Here is a 14,560-nt window from a genome sequence, read left to right as displayed (position 1 = left end):
CGCGAACATTTGAGCCCACGTTGGATTGGAACAAACCTACACACACCTGACCTACCTACATTACACACCACTCCATTGCATCGCCGCATCTTTTCCTTCGACAGTCTTCTACGACCCCGATCCGACCTTCCTTTGCACCCTCGAATACGCCATCAACAGCCCACACCCCAGCTGGTTCCAGGTCCAGGTCCAGGTCCCGTCCTTGAACCAAATCGATGAGCCGGCCCTCGAACCCCACTTAAACCCAACTTCCAGCAGCACTTCGCATCGTAATGTCCGTCCGACAAACCCGGCGCCAGGCTGCCCTGGCTGCCGCGAACGAAGGCGACAACGAGGGCGTGAGCGCGGCCTCTTCTGCCAACGACGAAGTGCAATCGCCCATGAACGGCGGCAGCGGCAGCGGCAACGGACAAGTTCGCAAGAATGCCGCCGACCACCCGCACGAGAACATCTTTCTGTTCTGGCCCAACATCATAGGTACGAAAAAGCGAAATGCCCGGCACGGCACTACCCAGCCCGCCCGGCTGCACGCGTCCGCGGTCGCAGACCAATGCTAACGCACCGCAACCACAGGCTATTCGCGCATCGTACTCGCGCTCGCGTCTCTGTACTACATGCCGCTGCACCCGCGAACATGCTCGTTCCTCTATAGCATCTCGTGCCTGCTCGATGCCCTCGATGGCTACGCCGCACGTTACTTCGAACAATCGACCCGATTCGGTGCCGTGCTGGACATGGTGACAGATCGATGCACTACCTCGTGCTTGCTAGTCTTCTTGGCTTCTGCCTTTCCGCGATGGTCGCTCATCTTCCAGGGTCTGATCTCGCTGGATCTGGCGAGCCACTACATGCACATGTATGCGACCTTGGCTATGGGCGGGTCGGGAACAAGCCACAAGTCTGTTGAAAAGTCGCGAAGCTGGCTGTTGAACTTGTATTATACCAACAAGGTGCGCAAACCCACAGGCTGGCTCTCTCTGCCTCGAAACCATGTGTACAATCCGGCTAACATGCAACCATAGACTGTCCTCTTCGTTGCCTGCGCGCTCAACGAGCTCTTCTTCATCGCCCTCTACCTACTTTCTTTCTCCTCGCCCCTACTATCTCCTCAGCTCCTCGAACACGTCGGCGAGCACAAGGCATCAGCCATTCAGCACGGCGCCGAAGTTAACAGCTCGGTCCTCAAGCAGCTGTTCACCAACCCGTACAGCGCTGGTGCACTCGAGCTGGCCCGCGCTAACAAGATGGACTCGTTCTGGCCGTGGGTCATCGCAGGTGTCAGCTTCCCCGTCATGGCTATTAAGCAGTTCCTCAACATCGTGCAGCTGGTCAAGGCCAGCAAGTGGTTGGCCGAGGGCGATGTCGAGGCGCGACGAGCCGCTGGATTGCCACGACCGAAGAAGGCCAAGAAGGATATGTGAATGATGTCTAACTCACGAGCTTGTTGAGCTGAGATGGTCAGGCAGATTGCTCCTCCTGCTAGGTTATTGGAGGCAGGGTCGATCCTAAATGGCGTTGGGGCGAAGGAATGAAGCTGTACAGCACAGGAGGCAGATATGTCAGCTCGTTCAAAGGCCCGGCATCCTCCCAGGGTTCGGGACTCCTAGGGATTGGGCGTTGGATATCTCCGATAGAGGGAGATAAATATGTCAATGGATACTTATACGATGAAGTATAGGAGCACTGGCAAAGTGGTTGATATGTCCATGCAGTGGCTATGGACCAAGTTGCGGAAAGTCGCAGCCATGAGAGGGTCGCATTTGGAGCGGGCGTCACCATAGATGGATTTGACATTAACAGTTGCTCCAGCGGTCATCGTTTCAATGGCCATCACAAGCAGAGGACTGAGGTCGATTAAGTGTTTACCTAAGTTCATTTACAGAAAGGGACTAATGCAAATCGTCCTAGAAAATACATGACTAATTATTATCCCCTCTTGGAGCCTTCATCCCATCGTAACCATCATCAAATATATTCATCGCCCAGTCTCTTGGGTGAAGGGGATGGGCTTCCACAGCGCCGTGACGCCGAACCACCAGAGGTTGTCCTGCCACGTGGGCCAGTAGTGGCTGCCATAGGGGGCGACGCGCGAGATGTACTCGAAGCCGAGGCCGTCGAAGGCGCCCTGGAGGCCGCGCGCGAGGTCGAAGACGCTGTCGTAGAGGCCGTAGCCGACGAAGAGGCCCTTTTCGGCGAGGCCCGGGTTGGCCGCGACGGCGGCGGCGTCGACGAAGGGCGGGCTGGCGGCGGGCGAGAAGAAGCCGTAGTAGGCGAACAGGTCGGTCGCGTTGACGTACATCTCGTAGGTGAGGCGGCCGCCGAGGGACAGGCCCGAGAAGGCGCGGCAGGCGGGCTCGGCGCAGACGTCGTAGTGCGACTCGACCCAGGGGAAGAGGTGCTCGACGTAGTTCTCGCGCACGTGCTGGGCCGAGGGGGGCGGGGCGCGGTTCGTGGCGTCGCCGTAGACGAACTTGGGCAGGCTGTCGTCGAGGTTGTAGAAGGACGGCATGACGACGACGGTGGGGGCGATGTGGCCTTCACGGATCAGGTTGTCCATGATGGCGCTCATGCGGCCCAGGTTCTCCCAGTCGGCCCCGTTGCCGCCCGCGCCGTGGCTCATGTACAGCAGGGGGTACTTCTTGCCCGGCACGCTGCCGTACTCGGCGGGCAGGTAGATGCTGAAGTCGTGCACGTCGGGTGCCGGGTGGATGGAGCCGGGGCTCGTGTAGTTGACCGTCTTGACGGTGCCGCGCTCGCCCTCGGGCGCGGACAGGCCGTAGTCGAAGTCGACGGGGGTCGCGTCCGTGGTCAGCTGGAAGGCCGGGTCGAAGGGCACCTGGAAGGTGGAGGCGACCTGGTCCTCCTCGGTGTTGCGGAAGGGCGGCAGCTCCGGGTCGACGAACAGCTTGCCCGTGTCGATGGTGCAGCGCGGCGCGTAGTCGCAGTCGACCAGGTAGGCGAACGAGTAGACGCCCGAGGGCAGCGGGGTCGTGAAGGTCCACTCGCCCGACTCGTCGGCGGACGGGACCATCTCGTACGGCCACTCGTAGTCCTCGGGCGGGAAGGTGGCGATGTAGAAGTCGCCGGCCTTGTAGTCCTTGGGGTCGTACAGCGCGCTCGACCGCATCGTCGTGTGGAACTGGTCCGTGAAGGGCTGCAGGCCGCCGCCGATCAGGATCCGGTTCGCGCTCGCGTTGGTGTACTTGAAGTCCACCTCGTACCCCGTGGGCGCCGTGCCCGTCTTCCGGATGGTGACGGACCCGGCGGCCAGGGAGGCGCCGAGGGCGAGGGCGGTGAGGGCTGAGTAAGGCGCCATCATGGTGGTGTAATAGCAGCTTGTTCTCCGATGAGCCTGGTAAGTGTCTACTGCTCGAGACCGTCCGTGAAGATCAACGGATTCCAACTCAGAAGAACCCAAGACTTCCGGCTCCTCTTTATACACGTGCCCGGGACCGCGCGGGTCGGCCGCTCAACTGAGACATAGCCGACCCGGGGGTTTCTTTTTCCCTCTTTCTCCTCATCTGAGAGCCACGATGCCATACGACACTACGGAGCACCGTAGCCACTGGCCACACCGCATCATACCACGATCCAACCACTGCCTCGGCACCGCCTTTCACCGACGATGAGCCGAACGGCACCCCACGATGCTGCATCATGACGACTTCGTTTTTGACAAGATTTCCTCTCCGTCATCTCCCATCGCGAGCTGGTGTCCAATTCGAGTCGATTCTCCAATATGCCAAGTCGATGGGGGACCAGGTCGGAGCGGTCGGAGTGCTGTTATATCGGGGTTGTGTAGGGGAGGCATTTTCAGTGGCCAGGGAAAATGACTAGAACCCCTGTCCGGGATGCAAGACACACCGGCAAATGACCTGGATGCTGACCAGTCTACTAGTCATGACGACCACATCTATCGATTTCCTCCCCGCATTCTCCCCACATACCGCTCTATCGGGTCCGTCAGCTGTCCTCCGGCGCCTATTACGGCCATGAAAATCTGGGGTTTGGGTTGCAACTGTCCACTTCTTCTCACCATAAACAGCAGACTCGGCGAAGGCTTGACTGATCGATCTCTGCAGCTTCCTGTGCCCGACATGTGATTTTTGAAGTGCCGTTCTATGCTTGTTTGCTTGCCGAGAGTCAGATGAAAGAAATTTCAAGGGTTATTCCACCAATCAATGCGTACGTAAGCGTCGTGAGGCAATGGAGGTGCTTTGCCGCATAGCGCCCTCCTCGGCATAATAGAATAGTAGACGTGAGTATTCCATTATATACTAGCAAAGGAGAAGATTCCTTCACATACGACCATATCCTGCTGAATACTAGGGATCCCGTCCGCTCTCCCATATATAAGCAGCAGAGAGCCGAATTAGTACTAGGGTCGGTGACGACCTGGGAATCCTCGGTGTTGTATGTTTTTTGTCTTTTTGGGATTCACTTAATCAATCTTATGCCTAAAACGAGCTTGTGAAAGCCAACTTCACGAACGTCTGCAACAGTAGCTCGTCGTATGTCGCGGGCGTCTTTTTACGCGAACTGCAATGAGAAAAGCAGCTGCGAGCGAGGCTGAGCAAGAATTCAAGGGCTGCCACGCCTTGGCAAGGGTTAACACCTTGTCCTACCCCTATCAGGCTCACAAGTCCCCAGGTAGCTCGACATCATCAGTAGTGAATGGGGGTCTTTCTTGGATCAAACCCGATCAGTTGGTTAGCCAGGAGTGTGACATCCGAATGTGCTGACAAGCAAAATTTACATTGAAGTTCCTCTATCTAATCTATCCGACCCCTTTATCTAGTTTGCTGCCGCAATTTCCACTGAGTCCAACTCAACTAAGAGCCTCCAATCCCCAGGACCAAGCAAACCAAGATAATGTGCAATGTAACCAACTATTCTGTGCAGACGGCAACCTTGATGGCACCGAACAGGTCTCCTGCTTTGAGCGGCCCGCCAGCCGCTGACAAGGCGTCGAAGACGGCGCCGCACGCGTCCTTTGCCTCGGACGTGCTGATGGAGACCTTGTACAGGGTGTTGGGGTCGCCGTTGTCGTAGTTGCGCCGCAGCGAGACGTAGCCGGGAATGGTGTAGTTGACGGCGGGCAGGAAGCCGCAGCCGGAGCTGGTGCAGTCGCTGATGGTAGTGTCCTCGGTGTGCATCGAGCCCTTGATGAACTTGCCCACGATCTCGAGGATGTTGCCGTGGTTATCGTCCGAGTTGTCCCCGTCGATCTTGATGCAGTGCGCGACATTGCACTTCTCCGTGCCCACGTCACAGCCGTTGCTGTCGCACGCATCCAGCACCGAGTCCACCAAGTCATTAAAATCTTCCGCCTTGTAGCCCGACTTGGCCCGCACCGTCTCCGTCATCTCCGAGTTGTGGTCGGCATTGGTCTGGAAGGCGGTGGTGACACCGTTCAGCGCCAGGAGCGACCAGACGATAATGGAAAGCATATTTGCTGGCTGTAATGAATATGATGTCTGATAACAATACGAGCAGGGTGGATTGGGTGATAGCACTGAAGTATGCAGAAGATTTCGCTTCTTTCAGTGTTGATGGACTTTCACCCTTATTTATATTTGATCCTGACATCCTGATATCGACCGACTGTCAAAACCCAGGGGCAGTCGCAAGCTCTACCCAGCTGCCTAATAGCCTTACCTCATTCAGCTCATAAGCCCTTCTTCCTGATACAGCAGCAGATCGGCAGCATAAACGAGACCTGCATACTATGTATTCCAATTTAAGAACCCGCCATAATGATCAACAGTCAAATCGTTATTGTCGTAAAACTGGCCGCTCACAGCAATTCACTCTTTGTTGTCTGCCTTGTCAGGTGGGACATGACGTCTGATCACTGACACTGCTACCGCCTCCTTCTGCAGTCATTGCTATCAATAGATGTTTAGGGGTGGTTAAGTAATATATGATGCTGATTGCATTCCATGACACCCTTGACTCAAATGTCCAAGTACCTTGCAATATGCCCATCGAATCTTACACTGTTGGGTATGGAATTCCCTCGTTAAGGAGACGCTGCACCCTGTTTTCATAATATTCAAATAATATTCAAAATAATACCTTCGTTTTGACGTATAGACAAGTATCTTCATCAAGCGATCACCCGATTCTCCCACGTCAGAGTCCCCTCTCCGTATATTGACTTGGTGTCCTCGTTTGAGCAATTCAGATGTCTTGTCAAATTCCATGGTAGAGGACCCCGAGGAGGATATTAGAACGTGAAAAATCCTAGTGGCATGATTGGTCCTTCTTACGAACCTCTTACGAGCTCGTGGTACTCGATGAACTCATCTCCACACCATTGTTACGAGCCTTATATGCGTCATCACGTATTTGCCTCCTTCGATGCCATCAGATGGCTCGTTTGCAAGTGCGAAGGTCCTGGAAGATGCGGATATGTCCTGCCTCATTCTTGGTATTACAGATGAGGAATAAAGAAATGGAAATATGACAGGTCATTCTGACATGACTGGCCTTTTCTCAGGTCTTCAATACTTATCATGTAGCAAGAGTTTCCGTACATACACCCTCGAAATAGCGTCTCTAGCATCACCATTGTTGTGCTGAATGTACCTACCGTCATGAGGCGCCCTATATTCTGATGCCAAAAGTTTGGTGTGTGGTTTTCATCACAAGCGGGCTTCAACGCGGCAGACGTCATGGGGGCAGCGTTCAGCCTCATCATCGCCTACGATTTCGGGCACGACTGTGGCATATATCCTTCATCTTCAGGAAGATGGCCATTGTGCGGCATCGTGATACAGTTCATCTTTATAGCTGCCAGCCTCCCCTCGATGAACATTTTCAGGGGCCAAGATTAACGGCGTTGCCGCCGCCTATCGTATGGCAGGGGAGTTAGAGGACAGAGGGACGAATCTCAGGAAGATGTATGCGCTCGCATACATCATTCCAGATCAACATCGAAAAGAGTGTATGATCAAGGCACAGTTGTACCTACTGTCATGAAAAAAAGGTACGAAGCGGGCCACAAATGAGATTGAAAACACTGTCTTCAGCTTCAGAGCGTAAGCCCAAGGCAAGAGGCTTCGCAAACCGAAGTATCTCATGTCACATGATTTGCCACAGTTTTTCATGGACCCAGAGAGCTCGTTCGGCATGTTACTCATATCGCAACCCGCATTGATAGATCTGGCCAGTCCCAGCTGCACAGCAGACTAGGTGACTCGCCAATCTCTGGAACCAACCGAAAATTTGTTCCGGTGCCAACCCAAAAGCCCCACGACCCCAATCTTCAGGAGAGGAGGGCCTGTTATTCGGAGCAAACCAAAAGTCATGCGAGTATCACTGGACCGGACGCGACAAACCTGATCGTGGGACCTATTCAGGAGAGGTAGAGGGGCCCCTCGGAGCAATCTGGGATCGCGGTACTCTAAAGCAGGGACTTCTGGGGCAATCAGGGGTCTTGGAAGTGCTGCTCAACCTGATGCGATAAGAAAAGCGTGGACCAGACTATGTTGATGTTCCTCCGAGATAAGTCAGCATCCGTCTTTGTGTGGAGAGCCGCGGTAGCGGAGGCTGCTCCGACGCCCACTACAGCCCCAGAGCAGCCAATCGTGGACGTCCTGGTACTATAAACGGGAGCTGCAGGAGTGAATACATTGTAGAAGAGGCGGGAGAAGGGATGAGGACTGGGTAATCAAGACTTACCATGATCAAGGGGCTTGCTCAAATGACAGCGTGTCGATAAGCGGTGGACTGGGAAGAACTGTCTGTGTAAGTCGACAGGTCCTGGTATTTATATTGTCCGACTTCCTGGTCATAGGTCTTCATGATGTCTACTTTCTGCATTCAATAATCAATCCTTAAGTTACGGACGACCGTATGAAGACCACGCCATCGTAGGTACTTTCTCATACGACGTTTAGAAGTCAAGTTCTCTTCGGTGATGGAGAGCAATTATACCATCGTACCGGACGCCTTTGGACCATGAAGGGCTGAGCTCCTCTCTTTAGGAATAACCAAAACCTATCTGATGTTGAGCCATCCTCAGATCATGGCCTCAACCGCTGCCCTGGGCGTGAATCTCCATCTCACCCTGCTCATGCCCTACGAGGCCGAGCAGTTCATGTACAGGCTCCTCGGAGGGCTCTTAGTCTCTTGGGTTGGCTATTTCTTTTTCCAGCTCGTACTGGGTTTCTCGATTCTGAGTTCCGTCTTCCGGGTCCTTGTGGTCTCCGGCAGCTTATACGTGGGGATCTTCGTCTCCATCGGCATCTACCGGCTCTTCTTCCACAGGCTGCGCGGGTTTTCTGGCCCTCTGGCGGCTGGACTCACCAAGTTTTACTCGGTCTCCCAGGCTGCGAAGACGGTACAATACCACAAAGATGTGGCGCGTATACACGAAGAGTACGGCGATTTTGTACGAACAGGTGAGTGCCACCAAAGACGAACCCCTGAAGGGGTGAAAGACGACAGTTTGCGGACTAACACGATTTTACTTCAACTCCCAGGCCCTCGAGAGCTGTGTATCGTGCGCAGGTCAGCAGTTCTGATATATGGTCCCAATTTGAAATGTCGCAAATCGACCTGGTATGAACAGGTCAACACTGATAAGACATGTACTTCCATCAACATGATCCGTGATGGCGACAAATATCGACGAAGACGACGAAGCTGGGACCGGGCTTTCGCTATTAAGGGTATGCATGTTCCAGTATGCGTGATAGAAGACAATTCTATCTGTCTGCCCGTTTATCCTTGCTAACTTAGGGGTTTACACAATATATATAGTGCTTCAGGGATACCTACCGCGAATCACGGAACCCGGTCGACGAGCAGTTCGTGCCCGGCAATACCGCCGTCTTCGTCCCGACCCAGCTCGTTCAGACGGACGAGCGGTACTGGCCGCGGGCCCGGGAGTTTCTCCCCGAGCGGTTCAGCTCCAGGACAAATGTTTGCGCTGCGGGCCGAAGATGCGCCTCTCCTGCCCTTCACGCTCGGTAAGTAGAGCTGCGCCCACGCCGTTAGACAGAACACACTACACTACCTAACTAAACCACGGTATATGTCAACCACCCTAGATATGGATGGCTAACCAATACTTTGCGGTACACCATACAGGATTACACTCATGTCCCGGCAAGAATCTGGCGTGGATGTCCATGCGCACCACCCTCTCCAAGATAGCCCAGCACTTCGGCCTCTCTTTCGGCCCGGGCGAGGACGGCCACCACTTCGACGCCGAAGCGTTGGGCTGCTTTACGATGGCTGTTGCTCCGCTGATGGTGCGGTTCATCAACAGAAGCAGGCCATCGTCATGAGTGCGACGGCAAGCATACACACACACACACACACAGGCCCCTCATCGCGGAGTAGTATGCAGCGTGTGTTGGACGTGGTGACGAAGTTGGCCTTCCGATAGGTCTGTATATACTTGCAGCTGTGCAAGGGAGCACTCTGCTACATACTTCATCCATCCGAATGTATGCTGATATGTTATGTACATACATGCATAGATGAATAGTATTTGCGGTGTCAATGACCTCACAAACGGCTTGGCCCGCGTTCCAGCTACATGGCTACCCGTGGATTACTATTAACTCACCTGCTACTTCTTATTCTACTTCAGTCAATGGATTCGTATTGTCTTGAACGGGTCGAGTTGGATGATTATCCCATCTCCAGACGCGCGAACCGTAGCGGATGCCTCGCTACGAAAAAGGTTTGCTCGAACAGCGTCGCAGCTGCCAACGCTGCAGCTTGTCGCCTCGTGATAAGTTGCCATGTCATGTAAAGTAAGCGAGTGTATAACGCCATTGGCCATATGGGAAAAGCGAATGCCACCCCTACTCGCCTCGATCGAGCTCTTTGCAGGACTGACGTCAATATTGATTGCCTATACTGCGACAAGGTGCCTCTTTCGGTATACAAGTGCATGCTTCGGTGCCTCCCTTACTTCGCTGCTGTGAGCCCCTATTGGACACGATAGCAAAACGTCCATTTGGTCGCCGTTTAGACATCTGAATATAACCAACGAGGTCGTGATCGGTGCTGGAATTAAGAACATATGACTTCTTTGATGCACGCGGTGTAGGCGGTTATCCGACGACAACGTCCCAACACTTGATGGGGGTAGAAATGAAGGGAAGCGGCGACTGGGAGGGCCTGGGCGTGCCTTCCTTCGACTACAAAAGGCTTGAGAACCTCGCGCATGGAAACGCCAATTTCGAACGCCCATCTTCCTCGGACCATACCTACCTAATCATAAACCTCTTAACTCTCATCTCGCCCATTAGACAGGTACATCCTTCAATACCAACTCTCCAATACCAGCTTTTCGCAGACCACTACCATCATTACCATGAAGGTACATCCCCTCCTCCTCCAGACCCTCTTCGTCCGCGACCGCTAGCATAGATAGCTAACACACGCGCACATACGGACAGGTGTCCCTTGCCATCACAGCTCTCTCCGGCATCGCTAGCCTGGTCTCGGGCGGTCCGCTCAAAGACAACAAGCGCGACGACACCATGGTGCCCCTGCGGATCTTCCCGAGTTCCCAGCAGGACTGTTTGTACTACATGTACTGCAGCCGATGCGATGCAGACGATGCTACCTGCGATGGCAACGGCAACATCGTGCTGAACAACCCAGACTGTGCTGGGGACTGCTACTGTCAATTGGTGTGCCCTTGAAGTGTAATGTGGGAGGCGGAATCCGGATTGGATGCACCGTTTTGACGCCAATGACGTTTCTTGGTGTTTGGTTCTGTCATCATGGGATGTTACGGATTTAGCTATCGGTGGTTCTGTGATTAGGTAGACATTGGGCTGGGACGCTCCTTTGGTAGTATTCTGGTTTTGCGGGTTGCATTGCTGGAGGAGATGCCTTACATGCAACAGCTGTCTCTCTCTTGCTGTCTTCGTAGTGACGTCTCAATAGAGCATACACTGCTACTTTTCAGTTAGTCTGGCTTCCCTGATGGTACCCGGCCTTTTGCCACTTTGATTAATAAGGGGGAAACATACGCTGTGTGACAAGTTATCTAACCAACGGATTTAAATCAACCAGGCCATCAAGCAAGACGAGTAGGAGCATCGCTTCTTCTTTGATATCACTGTACATGGAGTGATTCGGGACTTCAAAGAACATCCACGAGCGAAAGGCTAGAGGTTACTTACCCCCCGGCTTGGACTTTCACATGGGATTCTGACTCCTATATGCCCTCACAAATTTCCAAACATCTACTCCGACTCCGAAGGTGACATCTTCCACGTCGCGGCCCCGTAACCGATCGGTCCCTTCGACATGCAATACTGTGCTAAGAAGAAGATACGGAGCATCACGCTCGGGGCGGCGCCCTCCTTGAGTGGTACAGCATGGCAGTCTCCCAGCAGCAAGCCTGCTAAGACCAGAGTGTCCATCTCAGCCTGAGGTAGTCACTGCAGTTGCATCGTTTCTATTGGCCCAGTTTAGAGATTTGGAAGAGTCGCCAGTTGATAGGGGTCGACGGGGCTACTTGGAGTTCACGGTATATATCTTACAGAAACACCATGAAGATATAGAGCTGGGCCGTGCTCCTACTGTCATCTTGTAGCACCAACATTGCATTACTGAAGACACCGTATTATTCTGGAGAGAAATTGTTGTTAGATGCACTCGGGGCTGTGGGTGTTGGTCGTCTTGAAGACGAGAGAAGCCTGAGGAAAGAATGACCTCGAAAGAAGTTTAGCAGGTCGTTTTCTCGTGGTACTATGCATGTGCAAACCAAACTATCGTGTAAGTAAGTCCCATGCTCAACTTCACAGCCCCAAATGGCATGGATGAGGTTGGATTCCTGGGAACAAATGGTCCACGAAGGGGAAGGCTCAATATCCCAGTTCATTGCTAGGTTTATGCATGCATGCACGTATTCCGCTTGTTTGTTCTCATCGTGTGCCAATGCCGCTTCCAGAGAGGCAAACGGCGGCTGGCATATGGAGACGGAAGGATGCCATCATCATCCTCATCAGAGTTACGGGAAAGGGGATGACAATGACCCGCCTTGGGTATCACAAGCAAGCAAGGAAGATGCAGGATCGTAAAAGAAAACACGATCATCCGGATGGGGGACCCAGCACTCCCGAGACCAGACCTCGGCATGGCTCCTGCACCCTTGACCTGCCCACGCCACATGGGCGGACAAGACACAATCAAATAAAATGGGATCAAGGAGCCTGCCTGCTACGTTTCGAGGCGGTTTGCCTGCATTTTAACAAGGGAGGGAGTGGATGATGTGCTGGATCTGATTTTCTCGGCCCGTCGTACCAAATCCAGGGGCTGAAGTAGCGAAGCAAACAAGAAAACCCGTCCAAACAACTAGGTATCGTCATCACAAGCACACTCGATGCCACATGGAATGGAGGCCAAATGCATAAATACTGCACACAGCCTTTCTCATGTGACCAATCAATGATGCTAACCCCTGCCTCTGTAGCTCTCGGCTCGCTCGGGCAGGGAGAAGGATGGATGCGAAGCAGCAGGAAAAGTAGATTTGTGGTATAGCCACATCTTCGTTACGTCCCCGTAACTGCAGCAGAATACGACAAATTTGATTAGAAGGGGGAGCGCCTGGGCGTTTGTTATAACGGTCTGTGAGGTAGTATCCAGGGGCAGATGGTGGTGGTGGTGACTGATGATGGTGGTATGATTGATAATAGCGAGAGGCAAAGAGTGGAAGAAGGAAGAAACGCAGCGAGCCACCACGACAACAACATTCCGGGGATGGGCGTCAAAATATGCACCGTGCCATCCAATCCAACCGTTTGTTACCCATGTTTTCAGAGGAGCAGGAATCAATTCCGCATCAAAAACTCTGCGGATGTAGTATGTGTGTAGTGAAAGTCCGGAGAGAGGCCGTTGCTGTCGAAATAAACTATGTGTACCTGCCTGCCTGGGATGTAAGTTTACCTTGAGTACTGAACTTTCAACCATTTCTCGGACAAGGCGAGCTGCTCCTCCAGTCAAATCCAATTAATCCATCTGTCGCCTTACTTTCACCGCGTCCGCCTGTGCCTGAGTGGCAAGTCAGCTCTTCCTCTTCTTTTTCTCAGCTGGGAGCCGGATTGAACGTTGATTTGCCAATGGGCTGCATGCGCCCAAATGACGACGAATCGCTTATCTGTTGCCTCTTGCGCTCCCCTGCAATGGATTTTCCCCAACACATAAGTGAACGGTAAAAATAGGGAAGGCAAAAAAATTTAAAAAAAATTGTATGTTCGCCGCCACCATCGCCATTCACCCAAGATTGGAGTGGACGGCAGAAACTGGCGGTCGTTTGCACACCCGTCAAACAGTGGCTGCAGGGGCAAAACATGGGCTCACGGGTCGTTTGATGACCGGCCACGAGATATATCGGATCACATACGAGGTACTCGCAAACACACCAGAAACCCGAGCCGAGGATGCTTGCTTACACAATGGGCGCTGTTACGGTATTGTCCGTACACCAACCAGATCGACGCTTGAATGCGAATGTCGGAGTACTGAAACTTTGAACGGTTTTGCTTGTTGATGAGTGAGCAAGCCAAGGTTGGCCGCTTGCTTGCTTTCTTTCGATGCCCGGCAACGCCGCTTTCGCTGCGTAGGAGCCTGTCTGTCTTATTACCATTCTGACCGGCGTATTATAGTAATGAGCGAGTAAGTATGAGGCGGACATATACGGGCGGCGGCCGAGACCAAAAGCAACAACAAAGTACTTGCATATACCGCATTTATCCAGATCACCTCATCCATGCTGCCGCTCACTTCTCACCACCAACCAAGCATGGAAGTAAGCAGCCAAGCAGGCCCCCCTGGGTTTCGAAAACCTCCGTAAAGAAAATATCATTTAATGACTCCTGCGACCGGTATGCGGATTGCACGATATGACATTTCACACGCATATACTGCGTATATGTTGTGCGCCTCACTGTGCATGAGACATCACTTTCACGCCACTTGACGAGGGTAGCAAAACTCGGGGAAAAATAATACTGAGCGTAATAATAATAATAATAATAGTAAGAATGGCTGCGAGTATGCAACAGTCACAATGCAGCAGTATCGAATTAGAACCAATGGCGAACGTCTTTCTATTGGATATCTCGGGATGCCACACCAACACCACCACACCTTGCTCGGTGCTTTGCGCGCGCACTATGGGCAGACGGTTCGAATTCCCCCGTCACCCCTGAAAAACACACGTAACGCAAAAAAGCAAACCACCGTTTGAGCCGTGTGCCTAAAACACCACGATACAAAAGAAAAATTAAACTTCCTTCTTTGGCCACTGGACTGCCACGAAGTGCATCTGCATATCACCACATCAAGAGATGCCACGGTGGGCGGAAGCAAGGTCCAAACTTTCTTTGACTTTAGGTGCCCGAAGGATAGTCTGATGCTGGCTGCTCCTAAAACCGCCCCAACGCCGCATTGCCATCCGCAATCAGCAGCGTCGGGCCAGAAAAATAAGCTGATCTTCGCCTCCGTGCCAAACAAACGGAATAGAAGAAAGAAAAAAAACAAGAATAAAATAACAAAAAAAGAGGCACCGAGTCTCCCA

At 52.9% G+C, this 14,560-nt stretch overlaps 6 protein-coding genes across 6 annotated transcripts; 3 read left to right on the top strand and 3 right to left on the bottom strand.

The window, feature by feature from the left end:
• Nucleotides 1–272: 272 nt before the first annotated feature.
• Nucleotides 273–1,421, top strand: PG997_000956 (uncharacterized protein; the record flags this gene model as incomplete). The annotated part of the gene is made up of 3 exons (XM_066805271.1): nt 273–477; nt 574–950; nt 1,023–1,421. 3 exons carry the CDS (start codon nt 273–275, stop codon nt 1,419–1,421), a joined length of 981 nt encoding a protein of 326 aa, XP_066675044.1.
• Nucleotides 1,422–1,975: 554 nt separating this feature from the next.
• Nucleotides 1,976–3,316, bottom strand: PG997_000955 (uncharacterized protein; the record flags this gene model as incomplete). Its single annotated transcript, XM_066805270.1, has 1 exon — nt 1,976–3,316. One exon carries the CDS (start codon nt 3,314–3,316, stop codon nt 1,976–1,978), a length of 1,341 nt encoding a protein of 446 aa, XP_066675043.1.
• A 1,573-nt stretch (nt 3,317–4,889) lies between these two features.
• Nucleotides 4,890–5,450, bottom strand: PG997_000954 (uncharacterized protein; the record flags this gene model as incomplete). The annotated part of the gene is made up of 1 exon (XM_066805269.1): nt 4,890–5,450. The coding sequence occupies one exon, from the start codon at nt 5,448–5,450 to the stop codon at nt 4,890–4,892; it is 561 nt and encodes a 186-aa protein (XP_066675042.1).
• A 2,582-nt stretch (nt 5,451–8,032) lies between these two features.
• On the top strand, nt 8,033–9,299 carry PG997_000953 (cytochrome P450; the record flags this gene model as incomplete). The annotated part of the gene is made up of 3 exons (XM_066805268.1): nt 8,033–8,692; nt 8,770–8,931; nt 9,060–9,299. 3 exons carry the CDS (start codon nt 8,033–8,035, stop codon nt 9,297–9,299), a joined length of 1,062 nt encoding a protein of 353 aa, XP_066675041.1.
• A 1,040-nt stretch (nt 9,300–10,339) lies between these two features.
• PG997_000952 (uncharacterized protein) lies at nt 10,340–10,673 on the top strand (the record flags this gene model as incomplete). Its single annotated transcript, XM_066805267.1, has 2 exons — nt 10,340–10,345; nt 10,425–10,673. 2 exons carry the CDS (start codon nt 10,340–10,342, stop codon nt 10,671–10,673), a joined length of 255 nt encoding a protein of 84 aa, XP_066675040.1.
• Nucleotides 10,674–11,222: 549 nt separating this feature from the next.
• Nucleotides 11,223–11,402, bottom strand: PG997_000951 (uncharacterized protein; the record flags this gene model as incomplete). Its single annotated transcript, XM_066805266.1, has 1 exon — nt 11,223–11,402. One exon carries the CDS (start codon nt 11,400–11,402, stop codon nt 11,223–11,225), a length of 180 nt encoding a protein of 59 aa, XP_066675039.1.
• Between the last annotated feature and the right edge of the window lie 3,158 nt (nt 11,403–14,560).

The sequence above is a fragment of the Apiospora hydei genome (assembly GCF_038363865.1).
Source record: "Apiospora hydei strain CBS 114990 chromosome Unknown utg000002l_segment0_segment0, whole genome shotgun sequence".
NCBI lineage: Eukaryota > Fungi > Ascomycota > Sordariomycetes > Amphisphaeriales > Apiosporaceae > Apiospora > Apiospora hydei.
Note: the sequence above shows the minus strand (reverse complement) of the source record. Positions and strands in the feature narration are given on the sequence as shown.